This window comes from Mastacembelus armatus, chromosome 22, assembly GCF_900324485.2.
Source record: "Mastacembelus armatus chromosome 22, fMasArm1.2, whole genome shotgun sequence".
Lineage (NCBI taxonomy): Eukaryota > Metazoa > Chordata > Actinopteri > Synbranchiformes > Mastacembelidae > Mastacembelus > Mastacembelus armatus.
In genome coordinates, this window is record NC_046654.1 from 5,193,141 (window position 1) to 5,212,860 (window position 19,720).

The 19,720-nt window shown below is 40.8% G+C and overlaps 2 protein-coding genes across 5 annotated transcripts in view; both read left to right on the forward strand.

Moving 5' to 3' along the window:
* Nucleotides 1–18,198, forward strand: part of stard9 (StAR-related lipid transfer (START) domain containing 9) — a 36,213-nt gene extending 18,015 nt beyond the window's left edge. For 2 of the 4 annotated variants that reach the window (XM_026296522.2, XM_026296619.2), the window contains exons 15-32: nt 651–830; nt 1,724–1,775; nt 2,166–2,291; nt 3,021–3,103; nt 3,329–3,390; nt 3,840–4,030; nt 4,168–4,636; nt 4,799–11,275; nt 11,915–12,112; nt 12,245–12,428; nt 12,752–12,898; nt 13,070–13,226; nt 13,403–13,569; nt 13,748–13,812; nt 14,018–14,220; nt 14,973–15,052; nt 15,482–15,640; nt 16,305–18,198. In XM_026296522.2, the coding sequence (XP_026152307.1) occupies nt 651–830; nt 1,724–1,775; nt 2,166–2,291; nt 3,021–3,103; nt 3,329–3,390; nt 3,840–4,030; nt 4,168–4,636; nt 4,799–11,275; nt 11,915–12,112; nt 12,245–12,428; nt 12,752–12,898; nt 13,070–13,226; nt 13,403–13,569; nt 13,748–13,812; nt 14,018–14,220; nt 14,973–15,052; nt 15,482–15,640; nt 16,305–16,403 (9,099 nt within the window). In that variant the 3' untranslated portion in view covers nt 16,404–18,198. The remainder of the gene's footprint in view (nt 1–650; nt 831–1,723; nt 1,776–2,165; nt 2,292–3,020; nt 3,104–3,328; nt 3,391–3,839; nt 4,031–4,167; nt 4,637–4,798; nt 11,276–11,914; nt 12,113–12,244; nt 12,429–12,751; nt 12,899–13,069; nt 13,227–13,402; nt 13,570–13,747; nt 13,813–14,017; nt 14,221–14,972; nt 15,053–15,481; nt 15,641–16,304) is intronic. The other 2 variants (XR_003295002.2, XM_026296702.2) reach the window with 2 other exon arrangements.
* A 1,008-nt stretch (nt 18,199–19,206) lies between these two features.
* The window catches only part of sptb (spectrin, beta, erythrocytic), a 35,843-nt gene continuing 35,329 nt past the window's right edge, over nt 19,207–19,720 (forward strand). Inside the window, exon 1 of the mRNA XM_026332557.2 lies at nt 19,207–19,531. The gene's annotated coding sequence lies outside the window, so the exon portion shown is untranslated. The remainder of the gene's footprint in view (nt 19,532–19,720) is intronic.

Sequence of the window (19,720 nt, forward strand, 5' to 3'; positions counted from 1 at the left end):
GTTGACATATAGACCTCAACAAAAATTGTATAAACGTTTTTCAAACTCTGGTTGTATCTAACCATTCACATAGGCTTTTTTTTTTCTCCCCGTTTTAGAGATATCTACACCTATGATTTCTGATTTCTACAGACACTTTATTAGGAACTACCTTGCATAACAATAAATTATTCAGTAACATCAGTAACACTGTGTGATGTAATTTATTATTTGAATTAAGCTGCACACATTTATTTACATTTACTTTAATTGTATCAGGATGCTGGCAGCAGGCCACATTGGTGAATATCTTAAAATCAAATATAACCTAAATAATCTATATGATTGAATACCACAAGGGCTACATGGACAAATGTTTCTTTCAATATAGGAGTGAAGTCACTCTTTGACAGTGTTACATACAGCATATTCTGAGACACTGGGCACAGTGTGTGTGGTTAGGCACAATTGCAGTGTTCGCACTTTTATTTGGCCAAACATAGAAGCAAATGATTGATAACATTACAATACTTAAAAGGAACTGTAGGTCAAGAGGATACCATTCATATATAAAACAAATCTAAATATAGCAAACCATCATTATGACCACTGGTGTTCATGCCTTTCTCTGTTATTGTCCTCACTTTGACGTTCCCTGATTGTCTTCTCAGGTGGAGCAACTGACGAAGGACTGGTCAGAGAGCTGGGGAGACAAGAAGAAGCTGTTGCAGCAGTACAGCGTAGACATCAACAGAGACCGGGCCGGCTTCCTCATCAACTCCCTTCAGCCACACCTGGTTACCCTCGATAGAGATGTTCTCAGCACCGGGGTCGTCTTCTATCACCTCAGAGTAAGATTATAAAAAAGTCATTTAGATATATTGTGTCCATGTCTAAACAGTACTATTATTTAATTTGGTGTTACCTAGTAGTAGGTATTAGAGTTACAAGTGAAATTGGTAGAATTTAGATTAATATTTAATCAATAATGTAGTTATTATTTCATCCCCAGAGACTCACATCACTCATTGCTCACATGCTGCTACAACAGTAAAAATACACATTTGCATGAAAAACATGACGAACAACGTCCCACAAACTCATATTTTTGCATTTCCTCTTTTTCCATCTCTGAAGTTACTGTTTTTGCCAGGTGTCTTGACTAAAATAATGTTTTATTTTTATTTTTTTTTACTAGATGCTTCCCCTCCTCCTCTCTCTGCTATTTTTCTCTGTTCTGCTAGAAAAAAAAGCCCTTGAGAAAAGGTGCGTCTCTGTCTTTTCTTTTCACTCTACCCTCCAACTGTCCTGTCGATCTCTCGTCTCTCTGTGAATTCTTCCATAATGCATAGAGCTCAGTTGAATAAGAGGCTCTTAGTTCTGAGGCTAAGACTCGGGGGAGTTTAAGCTGTCCTGATTCTGACAATGACAAGCATACCCTTAGGCCTGACAATTACACTGTTTCCTGCATGTAAAGAGCTGAGGCCACCTGGGAGCACATGTGTCCCTGACACTATATGAGAAAGATTTTAATCCCATTAAATGAGACTTCAGAGTAAACAAATTATATATTGTCAGCTAAGTGAAAGATTAGAAGTGAAGGGAAAATGGTTCACCAAAGAATAGTGTGTATATGTACTATTACTTTGGATTTGAGCCTATCCATTTAATCACTAGAATACACATGATTTGTTTTGATGTTTATGTCGATTTTGAGTTTATATTGCGTTTTGTTTATGTGCAGGAAGGCATAACCCACATTGGACCTCAGGATCAGTTTGAAGAACCACAAATAGGTACCAGTGTTTAATATGGTCTCCAAGTTCCCTCATCCAGCCTCCTTTTCAAACTATGTAATAGATTTTTTTTCTTGGCTGTTGTACATCACAACAGTGGAAATCCTCAAAGGCTTTTACAACCATGTATTATTGCAGGCTAAGCATACAACAGACTGGCACTTCTAGATAGTACATGCAGTAAAAGACTGAAAAGAACCAGTTCATTGACTAGGGAATCACACCCATGGTATACAGTCCATTGTAACTATTAAATGAGCAGTATATGTCCTATCATGGACTGTTAACTTTTCATTAAATGCTGCATTGAGCGCTAAACGTATTCGGCAGTACATCAGCATAGCTTTATGAATCATTATGTGTGACAGTGTTTCTGCTTTCTGTTTCAAGTTCTACAGGGCAGTGCCAGCTGTGAGATTGAAAACCACGGAGGTGTGGTAACACTCAAACCGCTGCCAGGCTGTGTCTGCCTTCTCAATGACAGAGAGGTCACTGAGCCCTGCAGGCTGGCTCAAGGTCAGCTCATGACAACAGCAACGCAGTTGTTACTGCTTTCTTTTTAACTGCAAGACAAATTGGATATTTCTTAGTGATCAGTAAAAACTGCAATTGTTAGTTTTAATTTCCGAAGAGACTTCCAGATCATGCCATTCTGACTTCAGTAAATACTAATTCTTATTTTAATATTCCAAGAAAATTCTTTTTATACCAACAGAAGATTAGTTTGGTATGACACTTGGGAACGGAGTAGAATGAGAAGGTTGTAATCCATAAATTTAGGTTTTGGTTGAATTAGCAGCATGTGATAATACTGAGGGTAATCCTGAGAATGTCTTAATGATATTTAAGTTGTAGTAAGCCCCAAAGTTTAATTCAGAATAACATAACAGCAGGAAACTCATGGCCTTCAGAGGCTTTTCTTATTTTCCTAATGACCATTTTGAAAATTGCATCTTTTTTATTAAAATTGCATCATCTTTTTTTAACTGAAAATATTTTTTGCTGTTTATCAGTGCACACTTAAAGATACATAGATTCAATATTCAAGGTCAATGTAAAGTTTTAAATAATATGTATACACACTTAAAGATGAAGCGTCATCCCAAGGATAAGTACAGACATGCTCACATGCACACATTCAGCATCACTCATAAAATGTAGCGCACACACCTGTGCAGTTTACATAAACACAGTGCTACAGAATGAGCACAGCTTGTGTTGAAGGATATGTCTCTCTGTCCCCAGGGATGGTGATCACCTTGGGAGGCGTGCATAAGTTCCGTTTCAACCATCCAGCAGAGGCGGCTGTCCTCCGGGAACGCAGACGGGTAGGTGCTGTTCAGCTGAAAATGACTATCTTGCTGCTGGTTCATTTGGCCGTCATGATATATTCATGATGAGTCACTTCATAAACATCTATATGCAGGTGACATACAATAATGTTTGTGATTTTAAAAAACTGTTTATCATAATTTTCTTTCTGTTCTGACAGTATCAATAATGGTAATTGTTTAATCTTGGTAAATATCAAATTTGATCTTCTCTTTTCTCAGGCTAGTGAAGGTGGCATGGCCTGCACCTACATTGACTTTTGTCCATTCACCCCTGACAACAGGTAAATACTGTCTCCAGAAAGTAACACAACAGTATTTTAAGACAGTTTTCAACACTGTATTTTTGTGATGTGGAGATTTTTTTTCTGCAAACTTTAAGCCTAAGTAATTGATAAGGTACAAATGTTAATGCTATAGAAATAGGGCAGTTTTTCTTGTTGGTGGTGGAGACGGCATGTATTTCTTTAAGCCCCCACCTTTGTGAGCACTCCCAATTAGCTATTTACACTAAGTGTTGCTTAGTTACTGTAAAGACGCTGAACAGAAAACCAACAACAGTACCGTTTGCTTTACCTGCCACTATACTACCAAACCACACAATTCTAGATCTAATCATATATTACGGAGGTAAAATTACTGCTTTACTTTTTTCTGATTGTCTTTTATTCTATTATTTAGTTACAGTTTCTCAGTCTGTGTATCATACTACATTTGTGCACCTTTTTGATAGTGTCAAAGAAGCAAAGCTCCAAGGGCAGCCAAGTGCCTGTGTCTGCCCCAGTGAAGAGCCTATTACACAGCGTGTAGAAGAGCAGCAGCGCTATGTGGAGAGTTTGCGTCAGGAGATCCAGGCTGCACAAAGACAAGCTGAGAGAGAGCTGGAAAGAGAGCAGGCCCACCTTCGACAACAACACACTGAGAGTAAGTTTCCACACACTTGCCATGCAGTCAATAGTGTCATTGCTGCTCATGTAGATATCTGTCACCTTTCAAAGTTGAAAAAGTGCATAAATTATGTCATTTGACAAACAAATGTAAATCAAATCTTTACCCAACAGTCCAGCAGTGGATTCTGCAGGAGAAACAACGCTTGACAACTGTAGAGCAGACAATCACACAGGAGGCTGGAGTTCAAACAGATGTTATCCCTGCATCCCTCCTGGAGCGACTGACAAGGAATCAGGAAGATCTTAAAGTGGATTGTCACTCCCAGATGGTAAGGGCCAGGAAGAAGGTGGTGCAGGAGGAGCTACTAAAGCATCACGCCCTTTGTCGTGCTGAAAGCCGTATCCGTCGGAAAAAGCTTCATTACCAGCTGGAGAGAATTGGGCGTAAGAGGCATTTGTTGGAAGCTAAGAGGGAGTTACAGCAGCTGGAAAAGGAGTTGCCTCCAGGACCAGACAGCCCTGATTCTCCAGAGTTGGGGTCCTCTTCGAGGCACAAAGGACAACCCTTTGTTTCTCGTAGACACTCTTTCTCAGCAGACATTCTGTCTCGACTCTACCCACAGCACACCCCCATCTTTAGGTAAGCTCATGGAGTCAAATGTAAACCCTGAGGGTTAGTTGTGAACTTCTTTATGTAACTAATAATGGTTAATAAAGTCCAAAATTATTTTTTTTACCTTCCCTTATGTAGTTTTTTAATTTATAAACTGAATTTATTTGTTGCTTTTTCTCTTTTCAACAGACATTTTCTGAAAAGAAACAGATCCACAGAACTGACTTCCAATTCATTTGCTCCTGATTCTGTTGGCAGCAGGAAGTGGGTTTCAGATGAGTGTCTTCCTCGCAAAAGGACACAAAGTTGTTCTGGGACGGTCTTCTCAGGTCAAAGTCAGTCCTGCCAGAGTAGAGTAATCTCCTCTGAAAACATCAGACAGATTTGTAGAGAGGAGTCACAGGCTCAGCCCTGTCGAGAACGGCCTGAAAGAAAGCCACTGTTACCAAATCGAGATCTGTCTTTCAAAAACAGATCAGATCAGAACTCTCTGAAGGCGCTGATTGGAGGTGCTGTCCAACTAGTCAGCAAAGAAAATAAACAAGGATCTACAACAGACAAACCTAGTACTCAGACTGTCCCTTGTATGAGTATGACAACCTCATCACCTGCCATTAACGGTAAAATCCAAACAATTGGGAAAACTTTTTCTTGTTCGGTCGGTCCCAGGTTAAAAACAGCTCTGTCTAAAGTGTTTAGAAAACCACCCTCCGGTACGAAAGGAGGACAAAAGCTCAAACCTCTGAGGACAATAGCAAGTAAATTTCACTGGAGACAAAAAAGAGACAGGAATCTGAAAGACGCCAATAACAGCCGAAGTAAATATGGTCTTAAAACAGCAGTCTCATGTGAGGAGCTTGACCAAAGAACTCTGTTTGAGGACTTTAGTAAGAGACGGTGGCATAGCACTGAGGCTCTGATGAAAAAGACAAGCAGATGGGTTGAGAGGCAGCAGGGATTGGTTGGATGGGAAGAAGAGCCAGAGGAGAGGGATGATGGACCATCAGACTGTGAGAGCCTTTTCTCTCTTGATTCCCTGTCCTCTGCTTATGTGACAGCTTTAACAGAGCAGTTGAGACATGAGGAAGCAGCTCAGAGTGAAGCAGAAAGTGAAGAGAGTGAGATGTCTAAAGATTCCTTGGCTCTGGAGAGCAGTGGAAAATATTCTACAGTGGAGAGATTTAGCCGAACAGTTGTACCGACTTACTCACTGGTGACAGATTCCTGTCATTCGTCCATTGGACAGAATGGGAGAGCAGAGAGTGGATTGGACTGGGGCAGCTGTCAGAAGTCTCAGATAATCCCAGCAGAAATATTTTGGAATCAGCAGGTCTTCCCAAAATCAAGCCAAAAAAGGGAAATTGGTGCAACACAGAGTCCTCTGTTTCAGAGCTCAGTAGTGGAAGGTTCCAAAGACAAAGATACTGTGCACAAATTGGCTGACCTTGGGATAACGCAGACTACTTCGACCAGCAGCTCAAACTCCCTAAGCAGCTGCAGCACGAGAGAGCAAGAAAATTTACTGGTACTCACTGATGCCTGGTCCTCTACCGACGCAGCAGACAGTCCCAAGAATCACAGAGATTCCATACCTTTCCAAAGAAAATTGATGTTCAGAGATGTGAGTACCAGTAGCCCCAGTCCAACCAGTATGTACCTGTCAGATGCTCAAAGTAGATGTAGATGCACTGAGGGTGGAAATGTTACAGTGCAGGAACAGAGCCTTGAGATTTTAAGGGAATCTCAGATTTTAACACCAGAAGATGGTATTAGAAAAGATGTTAAAGTTCTACCACAGTTAGAACGACAGTCAGAAGATGCAGAAAAGAAAGCTGTAGATACTGCAGACTACAGCAGCAACAAATGTCCAGCCTCCACCTCAGATCATATCATTTCAGTGCCACTCAGTGGGATTTCTGAAACTGCACAAGCAGCATCTAGCTTGCTTCAGGTGGTTACAGATGCACCTGATGTGGTAGCTGGTGATGTATCTATGTCCTCCGACTCTGAAATATGCACATCAGGTTGTCGGTCACTAATGTGCATCTCTACAAATCCTTCTAACCAAAATCCAGTATTTCAGGAGATATCGAACACTAAGAGTGCCTTAGAACTGTCCACTGAAGGTGTTATACTGTGCAATCTAGATAGGTCAACAGAAAAGTTTACAGATGTACAACAGTGTCATTTAGGGAATACCAAAGATGTATCACTTACAATGGATGAAACCAAAGGCACTGAGCACTGCACTGCACTGGAGGAGGAGCTTATTAAATCTGCTTGTAAAAATTCCAGGAAGAGGAACAAAGACCAGGATGCTTTCATGGGCAGCCTGAAAATTCCAAAAAGGAGCAATAACAGAGGGAGGGTCACTTTCTGTTCGACACCAGTTGCCAGACAGGAAGATGTTGGGCTGGATGACAATAACAACATGAGTGACACTAAAGAGGAGCCATTTGCTGTGCAAACTTATTGCTGTGGTTTTGACCCTGCTTGTAGTGATGGTAGTGTTAGAGAAGATACAGTGGCTTCTGATCCCATGAGCAAGAAACTGGGGCAGGTCTTTGAGGAAAATGAATGTGGTGACGAAAGTTTTCAGAATAGTACCTTTGTGGGTAATAGGAAGGTAGTTGGGAAGAGAGATGTAACAACAACGGAAGTAGCTGCAGTAACAAAAGAAGGAGAATCCCAAATTGATAACCACAGAAAACATAATGAAATTACAAAGCACATAAGCAAGTCAGAAGCTATTTGTAGTGCCATTGACCTGAGAATCTCAGAAGTGGTGAAAGAACATATGAATTTGTCAGTGACTGGCATTGAATACAGGAAGAGCAGGAGTCAAAGCCTAAATTCCTTAGCATCATCTACATGCCATTTTGGCTGTAGTATCGATAAATGCACAGGGAAAGAAAAACTGCAGGGAGATCAAAGTAAAGATCAGGTGAAAGACGGGACAAACCTCAGTGGACATGCTTCACTGGAAAGGGTGGCAGGGAAGACTGTAATTAACAAAAGTGAGCACCTGGCAGCAGATAAGACAGCTGAGCTGAGGACCAGCCACAAGAGCAAAATGTTTGAACAAGAAACACAAAGGGTTGATCATGCTTGTAACTTTTCTGACAGGACCTCGAGCAAACTAGTGAACAATATTTGTGTTTTCCAGTCCTCCTGTGCTGAAAACATAACATTCAAACCAAGCCATGGAGAGTCTAAGGACCATGGCAATTCCACTCTTCAACCAGGTAGTTTGTCCTCACTGACTGATTCCTCTTCAGCAAGAAAATGTGTTGGAAATGCTGCAGAGAAAAAAGCTCTACCTCAAGAAATGAATGACATAGATAAACAAAAACTAACATTCCATCTCAGTTGTCCCATCAACAATGCTTGCTCATACACAGTGGAAAAACAGACCTGTTCTGATGTCTTCAATCGTCACAGGAGTCAGAATACATCCACTGATGACAGTGACCCAACAAATGGGTTTGCTGTTACTGCTGGACATGATAGTGATGTTGAAAGAGATGTACCAGGAGATAAACCTTGTATCACAGCACAGGATCACTTCAACTGTCCACCAGACAAGTTAGCTCAGACTAAATGCCAAAATGTATCAAATTCCCAGAATAAATTTGATGAAGGCACTCAAGGTGACAGCAAAGAAGAGACTTTGACCTGCACATCTGAAGAGCAGGTTCCAAAGATAATTACAGAGGCCAAATGTGAATCGGGTATTATGCCACTGCAACACAAATTTCAACATGGAGATTTGCTGAGAAATGCAAGTTGCAATAGACCTTTCATGTCAAAGGAGAGCGATATAAACACTTCTGGTGGTAAACAGAGTAATTGTGCTATTATACCTAAAAAAGCTAAATCTAAGAGGTTCAGAAGATCTAAGATCCAGACTCTTCCCACTTCTTCCTCTGAATCCTCTCTTAAGTCAGCAGACGAGGATGAGGAGGATAAGAAAATGTCTAGAATGCATCACAGCAGGCTTTGTTCAAAATGGGTAAAGCTTGGCACTCAGAGTAATGGCAAACAAGAAGGCACACAGGCTCACAGTAATGACGCGGATAGTTCTGCTTCAGTTTCAGTGAGTAAATGTAAAATAAATAGTTGTTCTTCTGGAACTCAAGGAAAACATGGAATAAATTTTAGTGGAGATTACATCCAAAAAAGACACTCTTTACCCCCTCACCTAGTGCCACTAAAGACACATTTAGATAATATCTCAAATGCCAAGAAAAGAGAACCACAACATTCACTGATGTCCCAGGACTCCCCAATGCATTTTGCCTCCAGTGACATCAACCCTTTTGTTCACCAATGGCAAGACGACTCTAACCAACACCTTTATAAGAACCCAGCATTTGGCAGTGCCGCTGACCTATCCTGCAAATCTCCACTTTTGAACAATGCTGAAAAACGTATTACAAGATGCTGCAGTGTCGACAATGGTTTAAATGGGCCAAACTCGCCTTTCAACTCCCATTTGAGCACTTATGCCACCAAAAAAGGGCTTTCTAGTACTCTTAGCAGTATAGAGGATTATAAGGAACAAGCGAAAGCAGCGCAGGCTACAGCGTGTCAACAGACACCCACTGATGTTCACAGTCACCTTGTCAGTCGGACAGTGAACAGCAGTTCTTCAAATAATGATCTTCCTAGCAGTTTTGGTAATAATTCCAGTCATGTAGATGAAATTATGTTTGTCTACTCATCTGAGCAGGAGTCCCAGGAGAGCAAAATGCATGTACAAAGGAGGAGGACATGTGAACACAGCACACAAACTGAGTGTGGGCTTCACATAGTAAACAATAGTACCAGTCGTGAGAAGAAAGATCGTCACAAAAGAAGTAAGACTGATGTGCCTGCAACACAGAAAACCAAAGTGAATATTAAAGAATGCCCTACGTGGGCTAGCATGGAAAACATGTCAGCTCAGCTTTCCAAGCTCATTGATAGCACCTCCGACCTGCTGTGCGATGTCCAGGACATGAGGTCAGGTGAAGTCAGTAGGTCCAGTCTGAAGAGGAGTGTGAACTTGTCAAATCTGAGCATTTCTTATAGTGAGTCTAGTGTCTACACTAGGAGAGACTGCTCAACTCAAACAGCAAAAGATGTTGGGATCCAGACAGAAAGGCCAGTAAGGGAGGATGTAGCTGTTCATCAAGCACCCAGTCAGATGTCCAGATTTCATGAAATCAATGTGATACTTAAAGTGATTGGTTCTGAAAGTGTCAGTGTGGCTCAAGACAAGAATGTACATTGTGTGATGAAAGCTAAAGCAAACACAGCTGAAAAGATGCAAAGCATGCCTGACCTAAGGTTTGACAGCTCTTCTGCATTGAAACCACCTGCTCTAAAGACAACTGAACATCAAAGACGCGTAAAATCTGCTCCTTCTAGAGACTCCAAGCAAAGCATGCCTGAAGCACTGCGCCTCAAAAGTCTGGGAACCTCTGAAGTCACTCGCAGATCATCAAAAAATGGCTACCAAGAAAATCCTAGCTCTTTTATAGAAAATAAACTATCTGGGTCAAAAAAACAGGCTACATACGCAGACCGTGCATCATCTCCCATAGTTACTGTGGGAGCGAAACTACATTTGAAACATCAGGGAAAACAATCAACACTATGTCTTCCAAAATATAAGGATGGAGAAAGAAACAAAGCTGCTGAGGAAGACAGTCTAACTGTGTCTTCTAGCAAACCGTCAGTCTGCACACCTGTTTTGCATCAACTTCCCAGACCAGACTGTAACGTTTCTTCTAGTAATTCAGAATTTGCATCACTTGAAGTTGTCAGTGAAATGAGTTTGAGTCCTAATGGTTCTGATAAATGCTCTACAAGCCTTATTTCATCACTGGATAAATATACAGACAAGAGAACAGTCACCTATGAAGTCAAGGACAACCATCAGACCTGTTCAAAATGGCAGACGACCTTTCCACAGTTGAAAACTTCTGCTTCTACAACAGGTTTAACTATGCACGATGAGATCTCTCCTATATTAAGAACACCAGATGTACACACAGAACAGACTAAAGCTAGACATGGAAAACAATTAGGATACACAACACCTGCACTTGACTCTGTGGATTTTTGTATTGCTTCGTGCAATCAGTCAGTCAGTGACAAAACTGTTCAGCTGCAGGAGGATGACATAGTGTCACTGGCACCCAGTGAGTGCAACACAGACGTCCTTGTGAGCATTAAACCTGTCACCAGTGTGTCCCCATGTCAAGACCACGGGATAGTCCCAGACGACCTGCCCATGCACAATAAGTTCACCAACTGGTCGGGCATCACAAATCAACAATCAAAACACCCTAACAAACTGACCTCTTTCCTTCACACTGACCGTGGTAAGAGCAGAAACAGTGCTGATTGGGGTGTGATGAAGAGTTCAAATGTTGAGGCTGTGGTGCAAAGTGACAAGAGAGTGAGAGAGATAGAGAGGCTGAGACGTGAGAGAGAGCAAGTGATGGCAACAGTCAACCTCAACATAAACCCAACACCACTGACTGTTGAGCTGACAGAGGCCAAGCTACATTACGGACTGGGAGAGACTGATACGCTGTTAAACATGCTGTCGCCGAAATCCAGAGAAGCACTAGAGCCGCCCTCCTGTGCTCCTACTAAACAGCAGCTGTATGATCGGTAAGGAAGCACGTCATGATCCAAAAATCCTTTATTTTGACATAATACAAATACCTTACACTGATTAGGGCTTTGGAAAAATTCTGCTCCTCTTGCCAATATAATGTGCTAGCTCCGTTTGATAACTTCATGTTTTCCAATAACTTTAAATGAGAGCTTTAAATAATTAAGTTTAAGTTGTATGATTTTTATTGTTCAGTTGTCAGTGTAAGAAAATGTTTTTGTGAAGAGATTTTGTGTAACAAAAGACAAAAACAGTCATTTGTGGTGATGAAGCAAGAGAATTATCACCAGAGTCTGAAGCTCCTCTCAGTTCTACTGAGTTCCAGCTCATTGTTTAGTAGTCTGGCCCATAAGTTTAGCTCACAGGTGTAATAGTGTTGTTTTAGGCTGCAGCTGGTAGCTGTTTTCAACAAGAAAGATCAATGAATAAGTAATCAAAGCTAAATCTGGCCAGTGTTTAATGCCAACTTTCAGTACCTGAAAAATCAAACAAGGTTTCCTCTGATCACGTTTGTATCTTTAATCCAGTGCAGTCTTTGCTCCACATTGTGGTTTAAATATATTGTAAAATTTACTTGAAGTTTGCACTTTGACCTTGCTGCTTTAATTGTATTTTATTTTTCTGTGATCCCTCAGGCACCGTAGGAGTATTGAGGGTTTCAGGCAGGAAAGAGAGGAACAGCTCCAGACTTACCAGAGAGCTCGTAGTCTGAGTCCTAACAAACATCCTTGCTCCTGTCCTCAAGAATCTGTGTCCTCCTCCAAGACTGCCATGCCCAGTCCACGTAAAGAGTACCTGCAACAGCTCCGCCAAGAGGTCATAGACAGCACCAGGTAAGACAATAAGTTTCAAACCAAATCAAAGCTCAAGTCACTTCATACAATGTAAAATGTCTAAATATAATTATGAAAAATGTTCCTGTTTTGTGACTATTGACTGAAATCTCATCAAATTATTTAATACAGAAAACCAAGCCTCCCAAGAGGAGAGGCTCAATGTCCATCTGACATTGAACAGTTGTTACGTGACTACAGCCGAGCTCGGGAAGAGGCCAGGACAGAGATTGCTAAGGCACGAGAACGATTGCGAGAGAGGACTGAGCAGGAGAAGAGGAGGCTTCAGCAGCAGACCCTGTCTCAAGAAGTGAATGTCAGTTCGTGTGTCTTTGCAGGATCATAGCTAATTTCCTTCAATTGTCACAGCGTGATGTTTTAGTTCAGACTAATATCAGACAGGACACTTATGTTTAAATTGTCTGTGCTTGTGTCAAGTTGCTTAATGCATAGTTAACTAGTGACTTTTCATTACTAAAAAAAAATAATGGATCAGTTATTATTAAAATTGTCGATTACTTAATTTTCTGTTAATTCTTGCCAGGGGTTTCTTGATACTGACATCAAATAACAATGGTATCTAAAAAAATCTTGTTAATGTAAAATAACATTTGTGACAGCATCTCCTGTGTATGGCAGGATGACCTGAGGCATCGCACAAGAATCAGCAATAGCACCTTGTGTACAGGATCCAGCCTGAGTCTATCGTCCGGACCCACATCAGGGTACAACAGTGGCAACACTATGCAGCTCCAACACGGCAGCAGGCCAGCTCTGACTGATCAGGTGGGTGCGCTAATGTTAAATATTACAGTAGAATTTAGAGAGGTTATATCAAATACATAGATTGTTAGATTGTTTTTCACACACAAATTAATGGCTACAAAAATAATATTTCTGTGTACCAGTAAATGCTACTAGAATCAATGTTGCCATTTCTTTTCTTTTTTTTTCCAGACTTCAGTGTTTCAGGATGAAGGGCTGAAGATCAGGACACGCCCTCCTATATGTGGTCCTCAAAGTGTGAAGACACACAGAGTCTGGCTGTCTGCCCAGGGTAATGACAGGGCTGTGATTCAGAAAAACCAAGCAGACATGGGCAAAACAATCAAACGTATGCTCCTTTTAAATATACAACCTTCAGCTTTAAAGAGTCACTGAAAATTGTAAACTAATAGTACATTATTCCAGATCATTTTGAAAGTTATTTCCAAACAGATATTACCCAGACCTGCAACTGATGTGTCCCCTAATCTCCCTTTACGTGTTAACATCCATTCGCTTTCATAGATGTCCAGCTTGAGCCTCCAGTTACTGAGTTTGAGCCCCTGATGACTTCATCGCCATCCCTCCCTACTTGTGCACGTCAGCGCACCACCTCTGCTGGCTCTGCTTCATCCATATCTACAACCTATCAGGATATAACATCCACTCTCCTTGGGCGAGCTATGGCTGAGGTAGTACTGACCCGAGTTGAGAGTTCACCTGAGAAAAACCTGTAAAAGGTCAAAATATCCTGCCATGATGTAAATTATCCTTGCTAAGTGTTCATCATCATCATGTTTCTTGTTGTTTGTAATCTCTGCCTTTCAGACTTTTTTATCAGGATTATTGGTAATAGTTTTCTTTGCGCAGGTGCGATTATCTTGCTCTGGGGATTTGAGTAATCTGGTGATGGGCAAAGCCATGGCAGGTTGGAGGTATGCTCAGTCATTTCATCCAAAACATAATCTTTTTCTGTGTCAATTAGCTTCTTTCAGTCCTACACATTGACATTTGACATTCAGAACTTTCTCCTAGTCTACTTTAAGAAGATAAGAATACATAACTGCATATTGAAAGCTTTACTTCAGTTGCTTAAAATCACAAATATTCACACTCATGTATGTGTCTGCCTCTATTTAGGCACCAAGGAGAAGAACGTGGTATCCAGGCTTACTATAAAACCTCCTCCAGCCCATCTGTCCACTGTTTTCTGGGGGCCGGGGAGCTGGACAGACCTCTGGACAGCCTGTGGAATATGATCTGCCAGCTGTCTAAGATTCACATGTATAATCAGTCAGTCCGTTCTGTCTGGACACGACCACTAGATGACAGCACTCAGCTTGGTGAGCTCACTTCTGTGTTTAGTCTGTATCCTCAGTTGGTTTCCACAAATTATAATTTATATTGGTGGTGGAATATAACACAGTATTTTTACTCAAGCACTACATGTAAATATATATTTAGGTTATATGTACTTTAGTTTTGTTTTTATTCCTTATAGTTGTACCACAATTCCACATTTATCAGATAGCATCTCAACCAACTGCAGAAGTTAAAATCTACTGTTTTCCCCTTAGTAAAAGTAATTCCATATATATATATATATATATATATATATATATATATATATATATATTTATAACTCTCATATACTTTTACATAACTTTTTGTATTTTTGCAAGGCATACACTGACCAAACAAATGCATGTATTGGCTATCTTCAGTGCTGTACTCTCATCACCACAGTACAGCCATTCATCACTGACAAATATGTTGTTTTCCATTCTTACACCTGCTGTATGTTACATTTAATATCTTCTGTTTCATCATGTACACTGCTCCATCCAAAGCTTTAGTTTAATTTATCTGTTTGTTCAGTCTGTTGTAGACAGAGATGACTCATTTATTAGGACATGTTTTAGACATGAAGATTTTGTATTTTTTTCCCCCTGATGGTGGGAATAAGAATGTGGCTTTCCAGTCTTGTTAAGCAGTAAAGATTTGCTCCATTGCCTTGGTTCCTCTTTATTTTTTGTTATTTCCAGGTGTTAATGAGCCATTTTGTTTAATCCGCATTCTCTGTGTTTTTGTTTAGTCTACATATTAACAGATCCGTCCACCTGTCACCTCAGCCAGCCACGGGACTTCTGCTGCATCAGCACGGAGTCCAAACAGGTACGCACAGCTGCAGCTGCTGCAGCACAGCTGATTACTGCTAGTCACCCATGTATAAGGTCCAGTAAGCATTTACTGCCTGGCTGCTTAACTAAGCACAAAATCATTCTTTGGTTTGAAGGGGACAATTCCAAAACAGGGTGGCATGAAGATGCGATCAGTACATGCTGTTTTTTGAAATGAAAACCAGTGTAACATCAAACAGTTTAACATCAAGTTTTTTCATCTACAAAATGTACAACATGGAATCTAAATACTGTTCAGGCTCAGAGAAATAACACTGAGCATAAACAACACTGCCCCAGAGGCAGTGGGTGGGGAAGAAGCCATGTCAGCTGTTGGTTACCAGTGTCTGTGTAGTTGCCTCTCGGCTGATCAAAAGGCTGTGCTGCCTGTTTTATTGATGAATTCTCTCTCTGTGTGCCCCAGGGTGGCCTGTGTGTACTGGCAATGCAGTCAGTGTTCGAGGAGTCTCTGCCTCGTCCCAGTGTGGATGCCGTGCGAGGTGAAATGATGCCAAGTTGTTGGGTCCTGCAGCCAATTACGCATAGTGGACAAGAAGTCACCAGAGTCGTCTACATGCTGCAGGTGAGATACAGCAGCTGCTGTAGAAACTAATCCAGTAGCTGTTTGTTGTGCTCACCAGCATCACCCACCACATTTGATCTGCCACTAAATGATGTTTTGGTCATGGACAGAAAAAGGCCCCTCTCATGAATAAAGGTAGCCTGTGTCACAGTCAACCTCTCAACACTTGGGTGAAGTGCTTTTGACACAGACTTATAACATTATTGAATTAAACTCAGCTGGTGTTGCCTGATAGTTTCAGTACTTCCAGTACAGGACCTCTAGTTTTAAGAACCTTCAGTTCATGATTTCTTGTGCTCTAAGTGGTTCAGAGTGCCCAGCCAGCACTCTGCAGGCGGCCGTCTGACTTTGCTCTGCTGCTCTGCAGTAGGATGACTTTATGGCCCATCATTGGCAGGCTTTTGGTCTTACTGAAACTGACGTGACTATGTGTAGTGTATTTTTCACTTTCTGTATTTTATTTCGATATTGAAGTTTATCAAAACTTTATTGAAAAGGTTTTACAGGATTTTCTGGACATATATTTTGTCATAAGTGGTTAAAAGGTTAAATCTACATGCATCATGTTGTTACCATCATATAGTTTGTCGATATGTGACACTAGATCTGATTTACGTTTGTTTGTTGTATTATATTGATGCTTAACTATTTTTGTCTTCTAAAGGTGGACCTTGGAACTACCTTTTCTCACCGAGCACTGACCACTATTGCCAGAAGACAGGCGGCCATCATCGCCGACCTTGACATTTTCCTCGCTTCGTGAATTCAACAGACAAATGAAGACACATTAGCAGTGAGCACTTAAACCAAACTCTGTCAAACATGGAGTCAGTCTGTCTTAAAATTTGCACCTGAAATTTATTTACTTGACTTTTTATATTTTAAAAGCACTGTTATATTCATTTTCTGTTGCATGGTCAAATCAGGTTTTTGTGTGAAAGTGTTTTTTTATATAATAATCAATACTGTATTTTTATATTTGTACATATACATGAATGCTCTTAACAATCATAATTCCATTTTACCAAAGATTAATTAGAAGTGTCAGGGAATGATTTGGTTTGACACATTTTGTGTTTTCTGTTTAGGTTTAGGCTTATTCAGTATATTCAGGGTGGAAACGTTTCCCTGCAGTCCATTCATTTAGTTGATGTTTAAAATGAACAGCTTAATAATTCTGTTTTAAACTGATTGGTACATTACAATCCATTTAGCTCCCTTAATGTCCATTAGCAATATAGTGTCATTTGTGTCCTACTAAATCGTGATGTGGAAATGTTTTGTTCTATGTAAACAAGTAAATGCAACTAGCTTTGCAGACATGTATTTATTTCCCCAGGGACTGCATATTATAATCACTTAGTTACCTTAAGTCTACAGAGAATGAACTTCAGATGTACCTGAACAGTTCTGCAGCAGAAGGGGGAAAGGTAAATATACTCTGTAAATTATTAGGGAGGAGTGGGGGCTCAGAAAAAAATGGGAGGGTCAGTAAAAATATATCATTTTTGTTTTGACTGAACGTAGTGTAGGCTGACTTTTTGTGGGCCAGCAGGAAAACATTTTAAACATTTTAATTTTGTTTGTTTGAAGTTTAGCTAAAAGTTAAAAAACAGGCTGCATCATATTTTATGAAGGTGTACTTTGTCATACACTGGGCACTGTTAGATTATTTTGACTTATTATGGAAAAGGTCTTGCAGGTTATTTTTAAGTCAAGTGGAAGATTAAAAGAAGTCATTAAGATTTTAACCACTTTGTATCACCCTCCTGCAGAAAACAGCAATTTTGTAGCAAAACACTAGGAGGAAGTCGAAAAGTCAGGAGCTTTTGATTTTGACAGGACTGATGTAGGCAGACATGTTCTTTGGTTCAGGCTCCTGTGTCAAACATCTGACCTGCTGCCATGTCCTTGAGCAAATCCTTGGCATTGTCCCCCCCCCCCCACCCCAAAGTCCAAGAATGATGGTCAGTAGTTGGCCCAGACCTCTTTTGGGTGATCCAAATCTGCATAAGCTGAGTTATAGGAGCTTTTCTTCTCACCTCTTCCTGAAGTCTGTTGCAGTTTTTTCTATTTCATAATTTTTATACTGGTGGTTTTTTATGAGCAAAGGGCAGTGCTGTGTTTACAGGTGCTTGCACAGAATTGTTTATGCATTTATTAATGTTTTTATATTTAAAAGTAATTTTGCTTTTGTTTGTACAGTGTTGAAACTATGCAGAAGCTGATTAAAGGCGGGACTGCCCTCAGTCACAGCTGGGTCAGCTGTCTCCAGGTTTGAAGCCATATTATTTACAGTAACTGAAAGTTCAGACATTTTTGCAGGCTGTTTTGCAGACTGCTGCAGCTACGGAGCCAAGTTTGTGTCTTAAGACGTTCCTAGGGGAACCAAACAAAAAAAGACAAAAATAGTGAAGACGCTTGGTGAAGGAAAACAACCTTTGTACTGATTTCTTTTTTATGTATATCCATGTATTTTAAACTTTCATTTCCTTTTGTAAGAAACATTATTTATGTTTTGAGTGTAAATGAATGTTAATGTATTTTATTAAAAACATCCTGCTTGTTGTTGCTTTTAAATGTTTTATCTCCCATGTGGCCATTTTGTTAATGAATACCCTACATGTTTAAGTGTATTGTTGTTTTCCTCTTTTGAGAGTCTTTGATAACTAATTTGCAGTTGCCTTGTTGGATTACAAGTCTTCGTAGCATCGAACATCAGTTTGTGAATATATACATGATAGATATGTGAATATTAGTTGACTTGTTCTTTGGTGGTTTATGATTTTGCCAGTTTCAGGCTTTTTTATTGAACCACTGATATTATGTCAGGTTTTTCTGATCAATATTATGTTTGATGGAATCAGTTTTTAGACAAGGGTCACTTTAATACCATATGTTCAACCAAAACATACTTTTTATTGGTTTTTAACCAATAAAATTGACATTTCTGCCCATTGGTCTACACTCAGTAATCCCAATGACAAAGTTAATACAAGTCACAAACTGACATTTACACAAGTAATCACACCATTAATTCAGTAGGCTACTTTACAGAAGCACCTTCAGGAGAAAATGCAGCTTCTGTTCTTCTTGGGTAAGTGTGTACAAGTTTTACACCACTGGGTTTGTGAAGTTTTTCCTATTCTTCCTGTCAGATCATCTAAAGCTCCATCAGACTGGATGGGAAATTGTTAGTGATGTGCCACTTTCTGGTCTCTGCACAGGTGTTCTTTTGGGCTTAAGTCTGGGCTTTGGCTGGACCCGCTGGACAGCCGCTCGAGCTTTGTTTTTGTCTTTGTAGTCCACTCTTAGGCTGTGTTCCCTCTGGCACAGGTTTTCTGTAAGGACCCCTATGTATAGAATGTTTTCGAGCCTTGTTTAGTTTGGCCGGATGTCCAACTAGAAAAGTCTTGTCACTTCACAGCCATGGAGGCCCCTGTGCTCCTGACGACATGGAGCGGTGGAGGTGACATTTGTCAGAGGGTCTTGGGTGTTATTATTTGTGCGATTAGAGCCCGGTCGGGGCGGGGTGGAGCAGCGTTGGGGTGGGGAGTGCACAGGAGATCAGAAGTGTCTCTGCCATTTAGAGTCACCAGCTCTTGTCAGGAATGTCCGTCCCCTGCGCGCACAGATCATGTACTGGATGCACCCACTTTATTTTTAACCCGCAGGGTGGGTCAGTCGCTGGCTTTCGGGAATGACCGTGGAGCGCGCGGCGCCTTCAACCCCTTTCCCTCGTCCCCCGTGCAGGACCGTGTCCTCCTCGCGCTGTGGAGACCTCCGTCCTCTGTCACCAAGACCCACAGCGTCAATGGGATTATAATTGGTTTACTGGCAGGGAGAAGACTCAAGATAAACACTTTCGGACAGGACAACATCCAGAAGCAAGTAAGTGTAAATTGAAGGCAGAGCTAATGTGCCATTGTTAAATGAAACTATTGATGTTTGGCCAAATAGTTTCTGTCACCGCGCAGTGAAGGACGCTCATTCCATTTACACTATTATTGTTTGCCGTTGTTTGTAATGAAGTGACAAGTTTCCTCACAACCACCTGTTGAACCAGGCTGTCACGGTAAA